Source organism: Palaemon carinicauda, chromosome 28 (genome assembly GCF_036898095.1).
Source record: "Palaemon carinicauda isolate YSFRI2023 chromosome 28, ASM3689809v2, whole genome shotgun sequence".
NCBI lineage: Eukaryota > Metazoa > Arthropoda > Malacostraca > Decapoda > Palaemonidae > Palaemon > Palaemon carinicauda.
The window spans coordinates 62028898-62045765 of NC_090752.1; the positions used below are offsets into that span (position 1 = coordinate 62028898).

General features: G+C 30.9%; 1 protein-coding gene across 1 annotated transcript; it reads left to right on the top strand.

Moving 5' to 3' along the window:
• Positions 1-5596: 5596 nt before the first annotated feature.
• LOC137621849 (fap1 adhesin-like) lies at positions 5597-7162 on the top strand. Its single transcript, XM_068352357.1, has one exon. The coding sequence runs from the start codon at positions 5597-5599 to the stop codon at positions 7160-7162; it is 1566 nt and encodes a 521-aa protein (XP_068208458.1).
• Positions 7163-16868: the final 9706 nt, after the last annotated feature.

The window sequence follows — 16868 nt, forward strand, 5'->3', positions numbered from 1 at the left end:
CAAAGAGTTTATGGAATGTTTTCATGATTATACTAAATTAAGATAAATCTGGACAGACTGACACGAAATTCCACTGTTTAAGAAAAGATATATTTATTTCATGTCAATTTTTTTTATATTTTCATGATACAATACCGTATGGTTTTGACCTTTCAATTAGGGACGATAAAAATGTTGACTGTTTCAAGAACTCTACAATTAGTTACTTCAATTAAAACGTTCCTAAAAGTCTCCATTTATAAGTCCAACAATAAGGTTTTTACATTAAATGCTTGAAAGGTTAGAATTCGAACGAATCCAGGTTACCTGATTTGGTTTAAAAAACAAGAAAGTTTTTTTTTTTTTCTGAAGGTTGGTATTAAGTAATGAAGGTCTACATAGTTCTGAGGTTTATATAATGTGAGGTTTTTTCATTGTAAGTTTGCTTATTGTTGATTGAATATGCGGAGAAATTGTTAAATGTTTTCTATACTCATATATATTATATATCTACCCTTTATAATAAGGTAACTCTAACTGTATGTATGTATATATATACAGACATATATATATATATATATATATATATATATATATATATATATATATATATTTATTTATATATAAACATATATATATATATATATATATATATATATATATATATATACATACATATATATATATATATATATATATATATATATATATATATATATATATATATACCTATATACATTAGTATATATTAATGAGATATTGGAATAATAATGATGCAAGTAACACTTAAGACACTGTAAACAAGTAACATGGGCGCGAGAAGAACAAACTAAAGTAGAAGATATTCTAACAACATATAAGAAAAAGGAATACTAGTCTCAGTAATCATCTCTGTCCGCAAATGTAAAAACGTACACAGTGAGAGAGAGAGAGAGAGAGAGAGAGAGAGAGAGAGAGAGAGAGAGAGAGAGAGAGAGAGAAAACCATTTTCGACAATGAAACTTAGCTCACAATACACATGGGCAACTGGAGGTTCCTAGGATAAGCAAGATTCTTCAAGTACATCATTAGCAGAAATACATTTACAATGAGAGAGAGAGAGAGAGAGAGAGAGAGAGAGAGAGAGAGAGAGAGAGAGAGAGAGAGAGAGAGAGAGAGAGAGAGAGAGAGAGTAAATCCCAACAGCAAAATGCTCATCTGTGCAACCCCTGCTAAGAATATATATATCTATGGATATCTGATTCATGAGTTCTCTACTTTAATGAAAGAGAGTGAATGATGATTTTTCAAGATGGTTATTCATATATTCAAGTGGTTATCCAATGGAAATGTTAGCATGAATTTACCTGTTGAATATATATGTGTATATATATACACACACACACATATATATATATATACATATATATATTATATATAATTATGTATATAAATATATATATATATATATATATATATATATATATATATATATATACATACCGTATATATATTATATATATACTTTATATACACAAATATAATATAAATCTCTCTCTCTCTCTCTCTCTCTCTCTCTCTCTCTCTCTCTCTCTCTCTCTCTCTCTCTCTCTCTCTTTCTTTATATATATATATATATATATGCATATACGTATATATATATGTATATATATATATATAGATAGATATATATATATATATATATATATATATATATATATATATATATATATATATATATATATATATATCTGATTGCTAAGTCAATGGAACCTCGGTTTCTTGGGCCGGGCTTCGATTCCTTGGCCAACCAGAAGCTGTTGTCTATTATCCCGAGCTAGTGTGAATCCAGATATTAGGAGGTGTATAATATATAACATATATATATATGTATATATATATATATATATATATATATATATAATTTTATGTATAAATAAAGACATTGGAATTTTAAGGTGGATCCATAGCGTCAAGATTGTTCAATTTCATTACTAATGTAATTTTTATTTATCGCATAGATCCTAAAATATTAGGGATATTGAAGCATTTGAATTAATGATAACTGGGAATGAAATTGGCTAAATTACCCCAGATCTCCTCTTTCATCACACACCTGACAACACTAAGATAGCGGGAAATTTCGTCTTGCTCAAAGGGTTAACTACTACACTGTAATTGTTCAGTGGCTACTTTACTCTTGGTAAGGGTAGAGAAGATAGCAGAGAATTTCGTCTTCGCTGAAGGGGTTAACTTCTTCACTGTAATTATCCACTGGCTACTTTCTTCTTGGTAAAGGTAGAAGATACTCCTTAGCTATGGTAAGCAGCTCTTCTAGGAGAAGGACACTCCAAAATTAAACCATTGCTCTCTAGTCTTGGGTAGTGCCATAGCCTCTGTAACATGGTCTTCCACTGTCTTGGGTTAGATTTCTCTTGCTTGAGAGTTCACTCAGGCAAACTCTTGTTTTCTTACTTCCTTTCCTCACTGGGCTTTTTTTCCTGTTGGAACTCTTGGATTTTGATATACTGAATTTCAAACTTGGGTTGTAGCCTAGCTAAATAATAATAATGATAATGATAATAATAATAATAGTAATAATCCAACTGGGGTTGTAGCCTAGCTAAATAATAATAATAATGATGATAATAATGATAATGATACTAATGATAATGATGATTGATTAAAATTTCAACGACTGCAAAAAAAAAAGAAAAAAAAAGAAAAAAAAATGCATGACGTTTTCCAAGACCACATCCCACCTCGAAGTAATTACGTCAGGCTGAGAATCTCTTAGGCCAAGAGAATAAATGTTATTTCAGAATCATAAACCCATCAGAGGATACATTAAGGTCCATTAGTTAAGATCTCATAAATGTATTATTATTGTCGACTTTGAAGATGCATTACTGGGTTTCTGCAATAGAATAATAAACCTGGCTATTTCGAGCAATTATTTCGGTTCAAAATCCCTTGCCATGTAAATAAGTTAAGTGGAGTTTCATAATGATGAATTTCGTCGTTATTTTAGCATTATCTTAAAATTGTGAAGTTGTTGTTGTTATTATTATTATTATTATTATTATTATTATCATTTATTTATTTATTATTATTATTATTATTATTATTATTATTATTATTATTATTATTATTATTATTATTATTTTTATCATTATTATTATTGTTATTATTATTTGCTAAGCTACAACCCTAGTTAGAAAAACAGGATGCTATAAGCTCAAGGACTCCAAGAGGGAAAATAGCCCAGTGAGGAAAGGAAATAAAAAAACTACTAGAGAAGTAATTACCAATTAAAATAAGATATATCAAGAACAGCAACAACATTAAAATAAATCTTTCATATATACACTATAAAAACTTTAAAACAAGAGGAAGAGAAATAAGATAGAATAGTGTGGCCGAGTGTACCCTCAAGCAAGAGAACTCTAACCCAAGACAGTGGAAGACCATGGTACAGAGGCTATGGCACAACCAAAGACTAGAGAACAATGGTTTGATTTTAAGGATATAAGATTTTGCAATTAAGTTAGGCAAATAATGAAAATAACACTATCTTAAAATTGTGAAATTATTTGAATATTCAAGAGATTTTTTAAGATTTCACAATTAAGTCAGTCCTATTTTAAGATTTCACAATTCAGTCAGTCAAATCATGCAAATAACACTATCCTAAAATTGTGAAATTATTTGAATATTCAAGAGATTTTTTAAGATTTCACAATTAAGTCTGTCATATTTTAAGATTTCACAACTCAGTCAGTCAAATAATGAAAAAACCACTATCTTAAAATTGTGAAATTATTTGAATATTCGAGATATTTTTAAGGTTTCACAATTAAGTCAGTCATATTTTAAGATTTCACAATTCAGTCAGTCAAATCATGCAAATAACACTATCTTAAAATTGTGAAATTATTTGAATATTAAAGATATTTTAAGATTTCGTAACTGTTAAGCCATCATCTATATCCATCAAATTAATTGGGGGGAATATATCAAGAAATTCTTGTTAGAGGAATCGTATAACTAACAAAACTGTGATATCTTATCACACTTTCTCAAATTTATCTTAATTCATTCAAATTACCGAGAAAGTTATTACGATATGTTCTTATTTCCAGCGTTAAATTATTCCCTTGAAACGTCTGTATTTATGAGTATTGCAATATTTGAGTCATTTTCCCTCTGGAAATTCATTATATTCAATCAATTTGAAGATTCTTTATTACAAGTACCAAAATTATTTATAACGATATGTTTTTGTTCCGTATTCAATTAAGATGTAAGTAAACTTATAAAAGACAAATAGATTTTCGTATGCTCTTTTTAGAGTAAAGTTTTACATATTTTTTATAAACATGCAGCATTATGGCATGTTGATGTGATTTTACTGAATTAAGATAATCTAAAAGATATTTACATTTATTAATCACGTTTTAGTGACAAATAATTCATCATAAATAACCACTTGTTGCAAACTCAGGCACAGTTTTCCACTTATTTTCTCTTCCTCGTATTTTGTTAAAGTTTTTATAGATTGTATGGGAAATATTCATTTTAATGTTGTTACTGTTCTTAAAATATTTAATTTTTCCTTGTTTTTTTTCCTCACTATACTATTTTCCCTGTTGGGGACCCTGGGCTTATAGCATCCTGCTTTTTCAACTAGGTTTGTCGCTTAGCAATTAATAATAATAGTAATTAATTAGCTATGATGGTAAAAATGCGTTGATTTCGACAGGGATATGTACAGAGAACATGAAATTAACTTGTATCTTTCTTGATGGCTCATTGGTAGAGTCTAGTGTTAGCATTGGTTCCACCCAGAGTCATAGGTTCCAGTCCTTGCCCAGCCTGAAATATTTATCATAAATGAATTTTCAGTGGATATGTATTACCTATGTTGAATTCTATATTAAATCCCATTTGTAGTTGATATTTACCTGTATATATATATATATATATATATATATATATATATATATATATATATATATATATACTGTATATATGTGTGTGTGTGTATATATATATAAATACACATATGTATGTGTGTATATGTATATATATATATATATATATATATATATATATATATATATAATTTAACTACATGTAAATACCTACATATACTTTCATACTATGCATATATATATATATATATATATATATATATATATATATATTTATATATATATATATATATATTTATATAAATACACATAGTACATGTATATGCATATAAAAGCTGACCAGCATTAATGTTTCAAAAATAAAACGCCAAAAAGAGAGAATTCCCGCCACATGGAACAAAAACACTTTTTTTATTTTATTTTTTTTTTTTTTTTTTTTTTTTTGCTTTTAGAATAGATGAATACTTAGAGATGATTTATTGCAGTTGATTTTATGCATAAAGTCTAGAACGTTGAAGATTATCAACGGCTTCATTCTGAGTTTATTTCATGAAGGTGCCATTGAAAGTGCCATTGAAAGTGCTATTAAAAGTGATATGGAAAGTACCATTGAAATTACCATTAAAAGGGTCATATAAAGTGCCTTTGAAAGGGCCTTTGAAACGGGCATTAAAAGGGGCATTGAAGGTGGCATTGAAAGTGACATGGAAAGGGCCTTTGAAACTGGCATCAAAAGTGGCATTGAAAGTGCCATTGAATTTGGCATTAGATTTGGCATTGAATGTGACATTGAAAGTGCCATCGAAAGTGCCATTGAATGTGGCATTGAAAGTGCCATTGAATGTGGCATTGAAAGTGCCATTGAATGTGGCATTGAAAGTGCCATTGAATGTGGCATTGAAAGTTCCATTGAATTTGGCATTGAAAGTGCCATTGAATGTGGCATTGAAAGTGCCATTGAATGTGGCATTGAAAGTGCCATTGAATGTGACATTGAAAGTGCCATTGAATGTGGCATTGAAAGTGCCATCGAAAGTGCCATTGAATGTGGCATTGAAAGTACCATTGAATGTGGCATTGAAAGTGCCATTGAATGTGACATTGAAAATGCCATCGAAAGTGCCATTGAATGTGGCATTGAAAGTGCCATTGAATGTGGCATTGAAAGTGCCATTGAATGTGGCATTGAAAGTGCCATTGAATATGGCATTGAAAGTGCCATTGAATGTGACATTGAAAGTGCCATCGAAAGTGCCATTGAATGTGGCATTGAAAGTGCCATTGAATGGGGCATTGAAAGTGCCATTGAATGTGACATTGAAAGTGCCATCGAAAGTGCCATTGAATGTGGCATTGAAAGTGCCATTGAATGTGGCATTGAAAGTGCCATTGAATGTGGCATTGAAAGTGCCATTGAATGTGACATTGAAAGTTCCATTGAATGTGACATTGAAAGTGCCATCGAAAGTGCCATTGAATGTGGCATTGAAAGTTCCATTGAATGTGGCATTGAAAGTGCCATTGAATGTGACATTGAAAGTGCCATTGAATGTGGCATTGAAAGTGCCATCGAAAGTGCCATTGAATGTGGCATTGAAAGTACCATTGAATGTGGCATTGAAAGTGCCATTGAATGTGACATTGAAAGTGCCATCGAAAGTGCCATTGAATGTGGCATTGAAAGTGCCATTGAATGTGGCATTGAAAGTGCCATTGAATGTGGCATTGAAAGTGCCATTGAATGTGGCATTGAAAGTGCCATTGAATGTGACATTGAAAGTTCCATTGAATTTGGCATTGAAAGTGCCATCGAAAGTGCCATTGAATGTGGCATTGAAAGTGCCATTGAATGTGGCATTGAAAGTGCCATTGAATGTGGCATTGAAAGTGCCATTGAATGTGGCATTGAAAGTGCCATTGAATGTGGCATTGAAAGTGCCATCGAAAGTGCCATTGAATGTGGCATTGAAAGTACCATTGAATGTGGCATTGAAAGTGCCATTGAATGTGACATTGAAAGTTCCATTGAATTTGGCATTGAATGTGGCACTGAAAGTGGCAATGAAAGGGTCATTGAAAGTGCCATTGCATGCGGCATTGAATGTGCCCTTGAATGTGCCATTGGAAGTGTCATTGAAAGTGCCATTGAAATTGCCATTGAAAGTGCCATTGAAGGTGCATTGAAAGTGTTATTGAAATTGCCATTGAAAGTGTCATTGAAGGTGCCATTGAAAGTGTCATTGAAGGTGCCATTGAAAGTGCCATTTTAAAGTATCATTTAAAGTGCCATTTAAAATGCCATTGAATTTTAATAGGGGTTTATGAGCAAAGCGAGGATGAATATTCGGTCTTAAAGTCTCTCCTCGTCTGCTAGAAAATTCATAGGCTAATTATCGTCCGCCATTGCCAACGTAGCGAGCACTACATTTGGGTCACGTGCATTTATGAAGTGCTCTTGCAGTTGGCAGAGCTCCTTCCCATGTTTGTACTGATTGTCTATTTATTAATCAAATATCTACGACGTCTGAGCACAGGCGTTTTTTTACTGTTGGGATTTCCTGCTACTTTGATGCTTAGATTTGATAGTAGTGTGTCTTTAATATTTGGTATCCTGTGGTAGAATTGGTATTGAAAATATTGAAAATTCATAATGAAATTACATTGGATTGAGGTTTGAATAATGATGAATAAGCTATTCCGTACATTACTGATATGTTAATTGGAAAATTTTATATATTTTTAGTTTTTCATACTTTTTATACAAACTTCATGTCGCTGTTCCCTTATTTTCAATGTCCATTTCTTTTTCTTACATGTTGTTAGAATATCCTGTAGTTTAGCTTGCTCACATATCCATGTTGCTCTATTTTGTTTTTTTTGGTGTTAGTTACGGAGATACTCCAATTTTCAGTAGATGAATTAGAAATTTTAAAATCTTATATATATATATATATATATATATATATATATATATATATATATATATATATATATATATATATATATATACATATATATATATTATATATATATATATATATATAATATATATATATATATATATATGTGTGTGTGTATTATGTATATATATATTATATATATCACACACATATATATATATGTATGTATGCATATGTATATGTATATCTATAGGTATATCTATAGGTTGTTGTTGGGGTATTAAAGCCAACACTTGTTGTTGGCACGGGCCTTTCCCTTGGTTGGCCCGTAGATATCTATAGGTATATATGTGTATATACATATGTATATGTATATAAACGTAACTATATATATATATATATATATATATATATAAATTATATATATATATATATATGTATATATATGTATATATATATATATGTATATATATGTATATATATATATATGTATATATATATATATGTATATATATATATATGTATATATATATATGTATATATATATATATATGTATATATATATGTATATATATATATATGTATATATATATATATATATATATATATTGCAAAGTTGTAGCTTCCACAACGTAATAAAAGGGAAAGAATTTTTATTACCTTCTCACAAACTTGGTAGTTCTTTTTGCGTGCTATTATGTAATATGTAACAACATTCAGGTACGATTTACTATTATTTTGTGAAAAAAACAAGAAGGAGGAGTAAAGAAAGCTTTTATAAATCAGACATGTTTTGTGCTTGCTTTGAGTGACGGGGAAATTTGATATAAAGGCTAAATATGTCTAAACATCCTCGCATTTACTTATTCATTATAGATTATTTGCGAACAAAGACTTACTAATTTTCCTTCGCTTGCGATCGACAAAAAAAAAAAAAACTATGGGTTGTGGTGGTCTATTGGAAACGTCCCTGACAGTTAATCGCCGGACTGGGGTTCGAGTCCAGCTCAAACTAGTTGGCTTCTTTAGTGTGTACATCCTCACCATCCTTGAGATATAATGATGGGGGGTTTGGGGGAGCCTATAAATCAACCTGTCGAGACATCAGCTGCCATTGCCTGGTATTCCCTGGTCCTAGATTGGGTCGAGAGGTGGTTTGTTCAGCTTGCTAGGGCAATGTCACTGTCCCTTGCCTCAGCCATTTATGAGTTTCCTTTAAACCAATTATTTCTTTGATAACATTAGTTGCAACTGTATACCTCCGCCAACCAATTTGGGTGGAGGTTATGTTTTCACCCTTGTTTGTCTGTTTGTCTTTTTGTTTGTTTGTGAACAACTCTCTGGTCACAATTTTACTCTTGAGTAGTGAATCTTTCAGGGAGGAATTTTTATATTGACACGTGGAAGTGATTCGATTTCGAAAGTCCTAGGTCAAAGGTCAAGGTCGAGAAAAAGGTCGACCAAATTAACCCTAACTTTAACCCCAATTTTGCACATGGTTGTCACGCAGACTTCAAATACGCCTACGGTCTAAATTGATTCTGGACAAGGCAAGCTGATTTCGAGAAATAAGCTGCTGTGGTGTAGGTCTGCACTCTCGGAGGGTTTTTCTAGTTTTAGTGTAATCATGTCATAGATCAAACAATTTTATGAAATTAATTAAGTTCTGTAAAATTTTGTTTATAAAATGTCCTAGTTGAATGTGTCCTTTGATTTGAAAATACAATGCGCTGATTTCATTAATCATTTTTTACATAATTATCGTTGAAAACATATTTGAGAGCAGTTTGTATTAATTAGTCTAATAATAATGTTCTTTTATGTTAATTCTACTTGATATATTTTTTTATTTACACTGAAAAAGTCTCTTGGAATGTCATTGATAACAATATTTCATATATATAACTTTCACATCACTATTAATATTTGGTTTGGTTAATCTTGTTTTATATTTCTATTTACAATAATTGATTTTCTCTTTTAATATTCACCTTTTTTGTGTGTTTTTTGGGTGGGGGTATTTTCCTTTCGTAGAAATTATTATACGTATATTGGATTAATATTCCTAATATACTAATCTTATACTTCTAAAAAGCATTCAACAAGATTGAATATAATATATTTGAATTAACGTTGCTAATCTACTACAATTATACTTTCCAAAAACATTCAACGAGATTAAATATCATATTTATTCTTATGATTTAACGTAACTTTGAGGAACTATTTTATTCAACTTTCATAGGATGATTATTTCATTTTATCGTTTTACATTATTTGTACTTTTCTGTTACACCAGAAACAATCAATATATTCCTGCAATGTTGTATTACCTCTTAATCAACTTCCAGATGTCTTACACTATCGATTCTTACACAATTCTTATCTATTCTTAAAGTTTGAGGTGGCCTATTGGAAACGTCCCTACCTGGCGATAGCCAGACTGGGGTTCTTGTCCAACTCACTCGATAGTTTCTTGTCTGCAACCTCGCCACTCTTGTGATCTAAGGAGGGGTGCTGAGATCATCAGCCATTGCCTGGCCCTCCTTGGTCCTAGCTTAGGTGAAGAAGGGGCTTAGGACCTAATCATATGTATATATGGCCAGTCTTTAGGGCATTGTCCTGCTAGTGAAGGCGTTGTTACTGTCCCTTGCCTCTGCCATTCATGAGCGGCCTTTATAGTTAATTTTGCCATGACAGTTATCATGGAATTTTGCTCATTCATTCTTTCTTAATAAAATCGTTTCTTATATTGTTTATCTTCATATTCTTCCTCCGATAAGAATATAAAGAATATAAAAAAAGACTCGTTCTTAGTGTCAGATGTTACAGAATTTTTTGGTTTTGAAATAGAATAAGTTTAACTACCCGAGATATGTCGTGTCCATTTGCCTTTTTTATGGGGGGGGGGGGGGGGGTAGAGAAAAAAGGTGTGCATAAGAATAAAGGAGGCTCTTTCTTCTTCTTACGTCGTCGTCTAAAGGCTGACTGTCCGCATTTATTTATTTTTTGTTTTTTCGTTTTATATGCTATATAGTTAACACTGATCAGTTTTAGGTAATAAGTTACTAGGTGTGATTACAACTATATTGTCTGATATCATTCATTCATGAGAGAGAGAGAGAGAGAGAGAGAGAGAGAGAGAGAGAGAGAGAGAGAGAGAGAGAGAGAGAGAGAGAGAGAGAGAGAGAGAGAGTTCTGAGTGGGGATACCTTGACGTGGTGAAAGGGTTTATGTTTCGCCACTCATACTTGGTTGGTTTACTGTGAACTCTCCCACCATCACCAATCCACAGTGGCCAGCGTGGTGTTGAAAACTCTCAAACTCCGGACATGACCAAGACATGTCTGAAGCCATTGCCCTGCAATGGATTAGAAATGGCTGCATTTGTTGTTGTTGTTGTTGTTGTTGTTGTTGTTGTTGTTGTTGTTGTTGTTTTAGTACATTCCTCCACCATTCCTCAGCTCTTTCTGATCCTTGCATGGCTACTCGTTTCCTATATCGACAATATTCTTGACTTCAAGGGAAATTCAAGAAAACCCAAAAGGTTTAGCTTTCTCTATCCTGCAACATACATTTCTTCTACATCACTTCAATGTTCATTCAAAGTACAATGTTGAAAAAAACCGTAATTTCAATCGGAAATTCTCCGTAAAAATACACTGTTCTCAGCCTTATTTAAGTAAAATACAGGCGACCGTAATTTTACCTTATTTTGTTATAATTTTCACAGGTTGGTGACCGTAATATGACTCCTTTACATCAATACATCCGTTCTTAAAACGGTAAAAAATCCTTCTTATCATCATCTTTTACGGGTTGTTGACCGTAATATGACTCCTTTGCGTCAACATATCCGTCCTAAAAACGGTAAAAATCTTGGAACAAATGTTGCCAGGCCTTTGCCAGTTTTTAATGCAAATTTTTAATTAAGTGTATCTGAAGACATAGCATGTCATTCCCTCTCCTTTTAGGGGATGGAACCTCTTGCCGTGGCCTACTGGTAGTTTGCATGAGGCAGTCACTAAAAAGCTGTGTTCTTCCTTTTCAGGGAAAAGAGAGTAAGGTTCCTTTTTTTTTTTTTTTTTTTTTTTTTAAGAAGTTTCCAGTCACCATAAGTTCGATAACCTTCCACTATATATCCTTTACCACACTGCATATTTGAATACAAAAGCATGTGTATATATGTGATATATATATATATATATATATATATATATATATATATATATATATATATATATATATATATATATATTATATATATATATATATATATATATATATATATAATATATATATATATATATATATATATATATATATATATATATATATATATATATATTATATATACACATATATATATTAAATATACACACATATATTATATATATTATTTATATGCACACATATATATTGTATATATTATATATATACACATATATGTATATTATATATATACACATATATACTATATATATACACACGTATATATTAAATATAAAATATATATATATATATATATATATATATATATATATATATATACTGTATATATATATATTATATATATATATATATATATATATATATATATATATATATACTGTATATATATTATATATATATATATATATATATATATATATATATATATATATATATATATATATATATATATATGTGTGTGTGTGTGTGTGTTTGTGTATGAATGTGTGCGTGTAACACAGACAAAATATATCCTTTGCCACACAACATATTTGTATACAAAAGCATTTGTATATATATATGTATGTTATATAATATATATGTAATTATATATGTGAATATATATATAAATATATACCTATATATATATATATATATATATATATATATATATATATATATAATATATATATGTATATATATATATATAATATATATATGTATATATATATATATATATATATATATATATATATATATATATATATATATATATATATACTGATTGTGTATAAATGTGTGTGAATAAAAGATAAAAAAATACAAAGCAAGAGGCAGTAAAAATAGGAAACGAAGCTTAAACATATATTGAAAATCAGTAGAGCGAAGGAAGGCTACATATTAGAAATACAAATGGAACATAAAGTGTTTGCTTCTGAGTAGAGGGAATTGAAAATTCATGCAGTTTTTCTTTACTTCTCATATACTTTATTTATTTCCTTGTTTACTTTCCTCATTGGGTTATTTTACCCTGTTGGAGCCCTTGGGCTTATAACTTCCTGGTTTAGCGACCAGGGTTGTAGCTTTCCTAGTAATAATAATAATAATATTAATAATAATAATAATAATAATAATAATAATAATATTGATGATAATGATCATGATAATAATAATAATAATAATAATAATAATAATAATAATAATAATAATATTGATGATAATGATCATGATGATAAGTGATAATAATAATGATAATAATAATAATAATAATAATAATAATAATAATAAATTATTATTATATTAATAATAATGATAATAATAATCAACCTTGTGCAGAAATCAATCAAGAATAAAACAAAAAGTGAAGTTTAATTATAAGTATACCGAAATGATATTACTTCCGGGAGCTTAATAAGCTCTCCAAGGAGGACACTCGTAATAAAAGAAAAACATCCCAATATATCCCAGAGGTGACAACCTGTCACCGAGAATGTTTGCAACATTTCGCAACATTTTTCCCGAAGAGAAAACATTGCCACTCTGAGTTCGCATCGATCCTGCAAAGGGAAGTGACAGAGGAGCCGTCGGGATAGGTCCTTTGACACAGGAGGATTTCTTGGACTCGGTACCTTGTTATCGAGGGGATCTCCGCACTCCAGGCGAGGCCTTCCTTGCCTCTTGACTCCCAAGGGCGTTTTAGTCCTCGACAGGCAGGTGGTGATGGCGGCCTCTCGTTCGTCCAAAAAAAAATAGGAAGGAAGGAAGGACTGTGCGGGAATATTTACATTGTAGGGTAGCTTTGTCTTTTCAGAATAGGCAGACGGAAAATTTGTTTTTCTTTATTCGTTAATGAATAAGCTGACAGGGAGAGAGAGAGAGAGAGAGAGAGAGAGAGAGAGAGAGAGAGAGAGAGAGAGAGAGAGAGAGAGAGAGAGAGAGAGAGGTTTTTTTTCATTACTGAATAAGCAGATTCAAAGAGAGGGGTCCTTTTTTCATTACTGAATAAGCAGATAGAAAGAGAGAGATCATTTTTTCATTACTGAATAAGCAGACAGAAAGAGAGAGGTAATTTTCCATTACTGAATAAGCAGATACAAGGAGAGGGGTCCTTTTTTCATTACTGAATAAGCAGATACAAGGAGAGGGGTCCTTTTTTCATTACTGAATAAGCAGATACAAGGAGAGGGGTCCTTTTTTCATTACTGAATAAGCAGATACAAGGAGAGGGGTCCTTTTTTCATTACTGAATAAGCAAACAGGAAGAGAGAAGTCTTTTTTTTTCATTAATGAATAGGCAGACAGAGAGAGAGGGGTGGTTTTTCATTACTGAATAAGCAGACAGAAGGAGAGGGGTCTTTTTACATTACTGAATAAGCAGACAGAAAAAGAGAGGTCTTTTTTCATTAATGAATAAGCAGACAGAAAGAGAGGGGTGGTTTTTCATTACTGAATAAGCAGACAGAAAGAGAGAGGTCTTTTTTTCATTACTGAATAGGCAGACAGAAAGAGAGGGGTGTTCTTTCATTACTGAATAAGCAGATACAAGGAGAGGGGTCCTTTTTTCATTACTGAATAAGCAAACAGGAAGAGAGAAGTCTTTTTTTTTTCATTACTGAATAAGCAGACAGAAAGAGAGAGGTCTTTTTTTCATTACTGAATAGGCAGACAGAAAGAGAGGGGTGGTCTTTCATTACTGAATAAGCAGACAGAAAGAGAGGTCCTTTTTTCATTACTGAATAAGCAGACAGAAAGAGAGGTAATTTTTCATTACAGAATAGGCAGACAGAGAGAGAGGGGTCTTTTTTCATTACTGAATAGGCAGACAGAAGAAGAGGGGTCTTTTTTCATTACTGAATAGGCAGACAGAAAAAGGGGGGTCTTTTTTCATTACTAAATAAGCAGACAAAATGAGGGGTCTTTTTTCATAACTGAATAGGTAGACAGAAAGTGAGAATTTTTTCTCATTACAACCCCGTTACCATAGTTGGAAAAGCAGGACGTTATAAGCCCAGGGGCTCCAACAGGGAAAATACTCCAGTGATGAAAGGAAACAAGGAAAAATGAAATATTTTAGAACAGTAACAACATTGAAATAGATCCTACATAAGCTCTAAAAGAAAATTTTCAAAATTCTGTATTTATAAATTTGCAATTCAAGAAATTCAACACTTTCATTTCATAGGAAAACTGACTTTGTTGGAGAGTATAACAATAAAAGGTTTAAAGGTTTTAAAGGCCGCTCATGAATGGCAGAGTCAAGGGACAGTGACATTGCCCTGTCAAACAGGACAATGTCCATGAGACTGACCATATAGACATATGATCAGCGCCCAAGCCCCTTCTCCATCCAAACTAGGAACAAGGAGAGCCAGGCAATGGCTGCTGATGACTCAGCAGATAGACCTATAGGCCACCCCAAACGCCCTATCCTTAGCTCACAAGGCTGTTGAGGTTGCAGCGACCAAAGAAGCTATCAAACCTTAAAATGATCGAACTTTACAGGAATATGATGAAACAGGTATGCAGTAACGTAAAGCGGAAAAGGTTAATAAATATGCATGGAATTTGTGCTTTTAAAGGTTATTCGATTGATTGATATAAAAGTGAAGTGATGGGCTATATTTTTAGATTTTCAATTAACTTGTATTTGATGAGGGAAAAATGGAAATGCCATCCTTTTATGATTAAGGCTTCGAAATTAAATATTCAACATTTTCAGTTCACGTGTTTTTATTGCAGTTTACGATATGTTTTATATCTAATAATAATAATTTATTTATTTTTATTATTATTATTATTATTATTATTATTATTGTTATTGTTATTATTGTTGTTGTTGTTACTCCTATTATTATTTTTATTTTTATTTTTATTAATTTTACCATATATTTATTTTATTATTTTATGACTATTACGTTATTACTTTATTACTTTATCATTTTATTACTTTATTCTATTATTTTACCCTTTTATTATTATTATTATTATTATTATTATTATTATTATTACAATCTAAGATACAATCCTAGTTGGAAAAGTAGGATGCTGTAAGCCCAAGGGTTCCAACAGGGAAAAGAGCCCAGTGAGGAAAAGAAACAAGGAAATAAGTAAAGTATTAGAGTAGTGAACAATCAAAATAAAATCTTGAGAATAGTAACAATATTAAAGTGTCTTTCATATATAAACTATAAAAACCTTAACAAAAAAGAGGAAGAGAAATAAGATAGAATAGTGTGCCCGAGTGTTCCCTCAAGCAAGAGAACTCTATTCCAAGACAGTGGAAGACCATGGTACAGAGGCTATGGCAGTACCCAAGTATGAAATCTTTTTATATTAACATATCCCGGTAAAGTGGTATAAAAAATGGAGAATTTGCATAAGAGAAAAGGAGCTAATAAATGCATTTATATTTCATTCATTTATCCTTTTTGGCCCATTACACGTCATCTTTATCACATTCCCTCTCTTCTTTCGTTGTACTAAACACCTTTTCTTCAAACGAAAACATCCCAGCGAAGTAAGGGTATTATAAAGACCTTAAAAGAACACCATATTTTAACCTTAATTTTTTTTTCTTTCTAAGTATTTATAGTTTATATGTGAAGTATTTAATGTTGTTGCTGCTCTTGAAATATTTAATTTTTATTGTTTACTCTTTTCTTGTAGTTTATTTATTTCCTTGTTTCCGGTCCCCATTGGGCTATTTCTTCCTGTTGGAGCACTTGGGCTTATAGCATCTTGCTTTTTCAACTAGGGTTGTAGCCTAACTTGTAATAATAATAAGAATGATAATAATAATAATAATAATAATACGGTAACATCCCAGTAAAGTTACACAAAGACCTTGTGGTGGCCTATGAGGTAA

Excerpts from the sequence above, each read along its gene's own strand:
- LOC137621849 (XM_068352357.1), top strand. The coding sequence starts at position 5,597 with ATGGAAAGGGCCTTTGAAACTGGCATCAAAAGTGGCATTGAAAGTGCC.